This window comes from Salmo salar, chromosome ssa09 (genome assembly GCF_905237065.1).
Source record: "Salmo salar chromosome ssa09, Ssal_v3.1, whole genome shotgun sequence".
NCBI lineage: Eukaryota > Metazoa > Chordata > Actinopteri > Salmoniformes > Salmonidae > Salmo > Salmo salar.
This window is the reverse complement of record NC_059450.1, coordinates 50,298,944-50,308,784: the sequence shown is the minus strand read 5'-3', so window position 1 is coordinate 50,308,784 and position 9,841 is coordinate 50,298,944. Positions and strand designations below refer to the sequence as shown.

The window sequence follows — 9,841 nt, the reverse complement described above, 5'->3', positions numbered from 1 at the left end:
ACCCGTTTTCACATTATGTTTTTTTAGGGGGCAGGAGAATTTAAATTAACTCAAATTAACTCTGATTGTGTTTATTAGAATTTTTACATTGCAAATAGTGACAATTATTTTTCATGCCAGGAGAGGTACCGGATCCTGGTAAATGTGTTCCAGAACGAAACAGTCCAAAACTGAGAGGTGCGAGATCCTGTTCTGGGAAGATCCGTCTCAAATTCAGCACATGGTAGGTAATGGTAGGTAACATGGTAGGTAACATGGTAGGTAATGGTAGGTTACATGGTAGGTAATGGTAGGTGATATAGTAGGTGATGTTAGGTAACATGGTAGGTCATGTAGGTAACATAGTAGGTAATGGGAGGTAACATGGTAGGTGATGGTAGGTTACATGGTAGGTAATGGTAGGTAACATGGTAGGTCATGTAGGTAACATAGTAGGTAATGGTAAGTAACATGGTAGGTATCATGGTTGGTCATGGTAGGTAATGTAGGTAACATGGCAGGTAAGGGTAGGTAACATGGCAGGTAACATGGTAGGTAATGTAGGTAACATAGTAGGTAATGGTAGGTAACTGTCTTCAGGGCCATGGGGTTTTTATATGCTACTCACCATGGTAGGTATCAGGTTTCAGTACCGTGGGTTAGTATGGTACTCACTCACCAGGTTTCAGTACCGTGGGTTAGTATGGTACTCATCGTGGTAGGTAACAGGCTTCAGTACCGTGGGTTAGTATGGTACTCACTGTGGTAGGTAACAGGTTTCAGTACCGTGGGTAAGTATGGTACTCACTGTGGTAGGTAACAGGTTTCAGTACCGTGGGTTAGTATGGTACTCACCGTGGTAGGTGACAGGTTTCAGTACCGTGAGTTAGTATGGTACTCACCGTGGTAGGTGACAGGGTTCAGTACCGTGGGTTAGTATGGTACTCACCGTGGTAGGTAACAGGTTTCAGTACCGTGGGTTAGTATGGTACTCACCATGGTAGGTGGCAGGTTTCAGTACCGTGGGTTAGTATGGTACTCACCATGGTTGGTAACAGGTTTCAGTACCGTGGGTTAGTATGGTACTCACCATGGTCGGTAACAGGTTTCAGTACCGTGGGTTAGTATGGTACTCACCGTGGTAGGTAACAGGCTTCAGTACCGTGGGTTAGTATGGTACTCACCATGGTAGGTAACAGGTTTCAGTACCGTGGGTTAGCATGGTACTCATCGTGGTAGGTGACAGGTTTCAGTACAGTGGGTTAGTATGGTACTCACCATGGTAGGTGACAGGTTTCAGTACCGTGGGTTAGTATGGTACTCACCGTGGTAGATAACAGGCTTCAGTACCGTGGGTTAGTATGGTACTCACCGTGGTAGGTAACAGGTTTCAGTACCGTGGGTTAGTATGGTACGCACCGTGGTCGGTAACAGGCTGCAGGGCCGTGGGTTAGCATGGTACTCACCGTGGTAGGTGACAAGCTGCAGGGCCGTGGGTTAGCATGGTACTCACCGTGGTAGGTGACAGGCTGCAGGGCCGTGGGTTAGCATGGTACTTACCGTGGTAGGTGACAGGCTGCAGGGCCGTGGGTTAGCATGGTACTCACCGTGGTAGGTGGAGGCTGCAGGGCCGTGGGTTAGCATGGTACTCACCGTGGTAGGTGAGGGGCTGCAGGGCCGTGGGTTAGCATGGTACTCACCGTGGTAGGTGAGGGGCTGCTGGGCCGTGGGTTTTTTATACGGGCAGGAGGGCAGCAGCACCTGAGTCAACACAGCAGGACAGATCCTCTCCAGATGCTCCACCGTCAGATGACTGGCGTTTGTCAACCCATAGTGGGACAAGATCTGGCCCACAGAGAGACACTGCAGGGGACAGACAGAGAAGGGCTCACATTACTGTCAACATTAGGATATAACACAGCCTGGGGCCATTCAGACATGTTTTATGTTTATAACTGTGATGTAATGGAACAATAAGGGATTGTTTAAGATGCAGCAGTGATGGTGATTTGCGTTAATAAGACATTTTATACAATCCAACATATTCATAGAATGTATTTATTTTCTTGACTGATGAAAATATATGGAAGCCTCATTCCCACCACCAAAAAAAAAACAAGATCTGACTACAAGTAATGAGATAGTAAGTTATAATTATGAGATAGTGAGTCATATTTATGAGATAGTAAATCAAAATGATGAGATATGAGATACTAAGTCATAGTTGTGAGATATGACGAGAGAAGGGTGACCAGAGAGATATACCTGCTGTAGCGCATGCTACAGGTGGGTGCTGCTATGGTGACCAGTGAGCTGAGATAAGGGGGGACTTTACCTAGCAGGGTCTTGTAGATGACCTGGAGCCAGTGCGTTTGGCGACGAGTGTGAAGCGAGGGCCAGCCAACGAGAGCGTACAGGTCACAGTGGTGGGTAGTATATGGGGCTTTGGTGACAAAACGGATGGCACTGTGATAGACTGCATCTAATTTATTGAGTAGGGTATTAAGGCTATTTTGTAAATGACATCGCCGAAGTCGAGGATCGGTAGGATGGTCAGTTTTACAAGGGTATGTTTGGCAGCATGAGTGAAGGATGCTTTGTTGCAAAATAGGAAGCCAATTCTAGATTTAACTTTGGATTGGAGATGTTTGATGTGAGTCTGGAAGGAGAGTTTAAAGTCTAACCAGACACCTAGGTATTTGTAGTTGTCCACATATTCTAAGTCAGAACCGTCCAGAGTAGTGATGCTGGACGGGCGGGCAGGTGCAGGCAGCGATCAATTGAAGAGCATGCATTTAGTTTTACTTGTATTTAAGAGCAGTTGGAGGCCACGGAAGGAGAGTTGTATGGCATTGAAGCTCGTCTGGAGGGTTGTTAACACAGTGTCCAAAGAAGGGCCAGAAGTATACAGAATGGTGTCGTCTGCGTAGAGGTGGATCAGAGACTCACCAGCAGCAAGAGCGACATCATTGATGTATACAGAGAAGAGAGTCGGCCCAAGAATTGAACCCTGTGGCACCCTCATAGAGACTGCCAGAGGTCCGGACAACAGGCCCTCCGATTTGACACACTGAACTCTATCAGAGAAGTAGTTGGTGAACCAGGCGAGGCAATCATTTGAGAAACCAAGGCTATTGAGTCTGCCGATGAGGATGTGGTGATTGACAGAGTCGAAAGCCTTGGCCAGGTCAATGAATACGGCTGCACAGTATTGTTTCTTATTGATGGCGGTTAAGATATCGTTTAGGACCTTGAGCGTGGCTGAGGTGCACCCATGACCAGCTCTGAAACCAGATTGCATAGCGGAGAAGGTGCGGTGGGATTCGAAATGGTCGGTAATCTGTTTGTTGACTTGGCTTTCGAAGACCTTAGAAAGGCAGGGTAGGATAGATATAGGTCTCAATAATGAGATGGTAAGTTATAATTATGAGATATGAGATGGTAAGTTATAATTATGAGATGGTAAGTTATAATAAAGAGATATGAGATGGTAAGTTATAATAATGAGATGGTAAGTTATAATTATGAGATATGAGATGGTAAGTTATAATTGTGAGATATGAGATGGTAAGTTATAATTATGAGATGGTAAGTTATAATAAAGAGATATGAGATGGTAAGTTATAATTATGAGATGGTAAGTTATAATAATGAGATATGAGATGGTAAGTTATAATTATGAGATATGAGATTGTAAGTTATAATTATGAGATGGTAAGTTATAATAATGAGATATGAGATGGTAAGTTATAATAATGAGATGGTAAGTTATAATTATGAGATATGAGATGGTAAGTTATAATAATGAGATATGAGATGGTAAGTTATAATTATGAGATGATAAGTTATAATAATGAGATATGAGATGGTAAGTTATAATAATGAGATATGAGATGGTAAGTTATAATTATGAGATGGTAAGTTATAATAATGAGATATGAGATGGTAAGTTCTAATTATGAGATGGTAAGTTATAATAAAGAGATATGAGATGGTAAGTTATAATTATGAGATGGTAAGTTATAATAATGAGATATGAGATGGTAAGTTATAATTATGAGATATGAGATGGTAAGTTATAATTATGAGATGGTAAGTTATAATTATGAGATGGTAAGTTATAATAATGAGATATGAGATGGTAAGTTATAATAATGAGATGGTAAGTTATAATTATGAGATATGAGATGGTAAGTTATAATAATGAGATATGAGATGGTAAGTTATAATTATGAGATGGTAAGTTATAATAATGAGATATGAGATGGCAAGTTATAATAATGAGATATGAGATGGTAAGTTATAATTATGAGATGGTAAGTTATAATAATGAGATATGAGATGGTAAGTTATAATTATGAGATGGTAAGTTATAATAATGAGATATGAGATGGTAAGTTATAATTATGAGATATGAGATGGTAAGTTATAATTATGAGATATGAGATGGTAAGTTATAATAATGAGATAGTAAGTCATTATTTTGCAATTGTGGAAAAAGTATCTAATTGTCATACTGTAGTAAAAGTAAAGGTATGTTAATAGACAATGAATCCAGTAAAAGTGAAAGTCACCCAGTAAAATACTACTTGAGTAAAAGTCTGAAAGTATTTGGTTTTAAATATACTTAAGTATCAAAACTATAAATCATTTAAAATTCTTTATGTTAAGCAAACCAGATGCCACCATTTTTAATTTATTTTTAATTTACAGATAGCCAGGGGCACACTCCAACACTCAGACATCATTTACAAACAAAGCATGTGTGTTTAGTGAGTCCTCCAGATCAGAGGCAGTAGGGATGACCAGGGATGTTCTCTGTTTAGTGAGTCCTCCAGATCAGAGGCAGTAGGGATGACCAGGGATGTTCTCTGTTTAGTGAGTCCTCCAGATCAGAGGCAGTAGGGATGACCAGGGATGTTCTCTGTTTAGTGAGTCCTCCAGATCAGAGGCAGTAGGGATGACCAGGGATGTTCTCTTGATAACTGTGTGAATTGGACCATTTTTCTGTCCTACTAAACATTCAAAATGTAACGAGTACTTTTGGGTGTCAGGGGAAAATGTATGGAGTAAAAAGTACATTATTTTCTTTAGGAATGTAGTGAAGTAAAAGTAGTGAAAAATATAAATAGTAAAGAACAGATACCCCCAAAAACTACTTAAATATTTTTATTTAAGTAGTTAACACCACTATTATTATGAGGAAGTAAGTCATAATTATGAGATATGAGATAGTAAGTTTGAGATATGAGGCAGTCTCATAATTATGAGATAGTGAGTATGAGATATGAGATAGTGAGTCAATATTATGAGACACATTTTTTATTTATTTAATTTAGTTAACCTTTATGTAAACGAGGCAAGTCACTTATGAACAAATTCTTATTTACATTGACGGCCTAGGAACAGTGGGTTAACTGCCTTGTTCATGGGGCAGAACGACACATTTTTACCTTGTCAGCTCAGGGATTCGATCTAGAAACCTTTCGGTTACTGGCCCAACGCTCTAACCACTAGGCTACCTGCCAACCCACATACTTACTGTTAGTACGACATACTTACTTATTAAATACAAAGTCAGAAAATGATATTGTATCTGTAAAGTAATTAAGAAGGTAGACACAACTAAGTACCCGCTAATAACTATGTAAATACCTAGTCACGCCACTACCTAGTCACGCCACTACCCAGTCACGCCACTACCTAGTCACGCCACTACCTAGTCACGCCACTACCTAGTCACACCACTACCTAGTCAGACCACCACCTAGTCACACCACTACCTAGTCACACCACTACCTAGTCACACCACTAGTACCATATAATACCTAGTCACACCACTACCTAGTCACACCACTACCTAGTCACACCACTAGTACCATATAATACCTAGTCACACCACTACCTAGTCACACCACTACCTAGTCACACCACCACCTAGTCACACCACTAGTACCATATAATACCTAGTCACACCATTACCTAGTCACACCACTACCTAGTCACATCACTACCTAGTCACACCACCACCTATTCACACCACTACCTAGTCACACCACCACCTAGTCACACCACTAGTACCATATAATACCTAGTCACACCACTACCTAGTCACACCACTACCTAGTCACACCATCACCTAGTCACACCACTACCTAGTCACACCACTACCTAGTCACACCACTACCTAGTCACACCACTAGTACCATATAATACCTAGTCACACCACTACCTAGTCACACCACTACCTAGTCACACCACTACCTAGTCACACCACTAGTACCATATAATGCCTAGTCACACCACTAGTACCATATAATACCTAGTCACACCACTACCTAGTCACACCGCTACCTAGTTACACCACTACCTAGTCACACCACTACCTAGTCACACCACTACCTAGTCACACCACTACCTAGTCACACCACCACCTAGTCACACCACTACCTAGTCACACCACTAGTACCATATAATACCTAGTCATACCACTACCTAGTCACACCACTACCTAGTCACACCACTACCTAGTCACATCACTATCTAGTCACACCACTACATAGTCACACCACTACCTAGTCACACCACCACCTGGTCACACCACTACCTAGTCACACCACTACCTAGTCACACCACTACCCAGTCACACCACTAGTACCATATAACACCTAGTCACACCACTACCTAGTCACACCACTACCTAGTCACAACACTACCTAGTCACACCACTACCTAGTCACACCGCCACCTAGTCACACTACTACCTAGTCACACCGCTACCTAGTCACACCACTACCTAGTCACACCACCACCTAGTCACACCACTACCTAGTCACACCACCACCTAGTCACACCACCACCTAGTCACACCACCACCTAGTCACACCACTACCTAGTCACACCACTACCTAGTCACGCTGCAACCTAGTTAGTACGACATACTTACTTATTAAATACAAAGTCAGAAAATGATATTGTATCTGTAAAGTAAGTAAGAAGGTAGACACAACTAAGTACCCGCTAATAACTATGTAAATACCTAGTCACGCCACTACCTAGTCACGCCACTACCTAGTCACGCCACTACCTAGTCACGCCACTACCTAGTCACACCACTACCTAGTCAGACCACCACCTAGTCACACCACTACCTAGTCACACCACTACCTAGTCACACCACTAGTACCATATAATACCTAGATACACCACTACCTAGTCACGCCACTAACTAGTCACACCACCACCTAGTCACACCACTACCTAGTCACACCACTAGTACCATATAATACCCAGTCACACCACTACCTAGTCACACCACTACCTAGTCACACCACTAGTACCATATAATACCTAGTCACACCACTACCTAGTCACACCACTACCTAGTCACACCACCACCTAGTCACACCACTAGTACCATATAATACCTAGTCACACCATTACCTAGTCACACCACTACCTAGTCACATCACTACCTAGTCACACCACCACCTATTCACACCACTACCTAGTCACACCACCACCTAGTCACACCACTAGTACCATATAATACCTAGTTACACCACTACCTAGTCACACCACTACCTAGTCACACCACTACCTAGTCACACCATCACCTAGTCACACCACTACCTAGTCACACCACTACCTAGTCACACCACTACCTAGTCACACCACTAGTACCATATAATACCTAGTCACACCACTACCTAGTCACACCACTACCTAGTCACACCACTAGTACCATATAATACCTAGTCACACCACTACCTAGTCACACCACTAGTACCATATAATACCTAGTCACACCACTACCTAGTCACACCGCTACCTAGTTACACCACTACCTAGTCACACCACTACCTAGTCACACCACTAGTACCATATAATACCTAGTCACACCACTACCTAGTCACACCGCTACCTAGTTACACCACTACCTAGTCACACCGCTACCTAGTTACACCACTACCTAGTCACACCACTACCTAGTCACACCACTAGTACCATATAATACCTAGTCACACCACTACCTAGTCACACCGCTACCTAGTTACACCACTACCTAGTCACACAACTACCTAGTCACACCACTACCTAGTCACACCACTACCTAGTCACACCACCACCTAGTCACACCACTACCTAGTCACACTACTAGTACCATATAATACCTAGTCATAACACTACCTAGTCACACCACTACCTAGTCACACCACTACCTAGTCACATAACAATCTAGTCACACCACTACCTAGTCACACCACTACCTAGTCACACCACCACCTGGTCACACCACTACCTAGTCACACCACTACCTAGTCACACCACTACCCAGTCACACCACTAGTACCATATAACACCTAGTCACACCACTACCTAGTCACACCACTACCTAGTCACAACACTACCTAGTCACACCACTACCTAGTCACACCACTACCTAGTCACACCGCCACCTAGTCACACTACTACCTAGTCACACCGCTACCTAGTCACACCACTACCTAGTCACACCACCACCTAGTCACACCACTACCTAGTCACACCACCACCTAGTCACACCACCACCTAGTCACACCACCACCTAGTCACACCACTACCTAGTCACACCACTACCTAGTCACGCTGCTACCTAGTTAGTACGACATACTTACTTATTAAATACAAAGTCAGAAAATGATATTGTATCTGTAAAGTAAGTAAGAAGGTAGACACAACTAAGTACCCGCTAATAACTATGTAAATACCTAGTCACGCCACTACCTAGTCACGCCACTACCTAGTCACGCCACTACCTAGTCACGCCACTACCTAGTCACACCACTACCTAGTCAGACCACCACCTAGTCACACCACTACCTAGTCACACCACTACCTAGTCACACCACTAGTACCATATAATACCTAGATACACCACTACCTAGTCACGCCACTAACTAGTCACACCACCACCTTGTCACACCACTACCTAGTCACACCACTACCTAGTCACACCACTAGTACCATATAATACCTAGTCACACCACTACCTAGTCACACCACTACCTAGTCACACCACCACCTAGTCACACCACTAGTACCATATAATACCTAGTCACACCATTACCTAGTCACACCACTACCTAGTCACATCACTACCTAGTCACACCACCACCTATTCACACCACTACCTAGTCACACCACCACCTAGTCACACCACTAGTACCATATAATACCTAGTCACACCACTACCTAGTCACACCACTACCTAGTCACACCACTACCTAGTCACACCACTACCTAGTCACACCACTACCTAGTCACACCACTACCTAGTCACACCACTAGTACCATATAATACCTAGTCACACCACTACCTAGTCACACCACTACCTAGTCACACCACTAGTACCATATAATGCCTAGTCACACCACTAGTACCATATAATACCTAGTCACACCACTACCTAGTCACACCACTAGTACCATATAATACCTAGTCACACCACTACCTAGTCACACCGCTACCTAGTTACACCACTACCTAGTCACACCACTACCTAGTCACACCACTAGTACCATATAATACCTAGTCACACCACTACCTAGTCACACCGCTACCTAGTTACACCACTACCTAGTCACACCACTACCTAGTCACACCACTACCTAGTCACACCACTACCTAGTCACACCACCACCTAGTCACACCACTACCTAGTCACACCACTAGTACCATATAATACCTAGTCATACCACTACCTAGTCACACCACTACCTAGTCACGCCACTACCTAGTCACGCCACTACCTAGTCACGCCACTACCTAGTCACACCACTACCTAGTCAGACCACCACCTAGTCACACCACTACCTAGTC

General features: G+C 43.2%; 1 protein-coding gene across 2 annotated transcripts in view; it reads right to left on the bottom strand.

Moving 5' to 3' along the window:
• Positions 1 to 9,841, bottom strand: part of slc39a8 (solute carrier family 39 member 8) — a 95,946-nt gene that overhangs the window by 25,271 nt on the left and 60,834 nt on the right. For both annotated transcript variants that reach the window (XM_045723784.1, XM_045723785.1), the window contains exon 2: positions 1,680 to 1,842. In XM_045723784.1, coding sequence (XP_045579740.1) covers positions 1,680 to 1,842 — 163 coding nt within the window. The remainder of the gene's footprint in view (positions 1 to 1,679; positions 1,843 to 9,841) is intronic.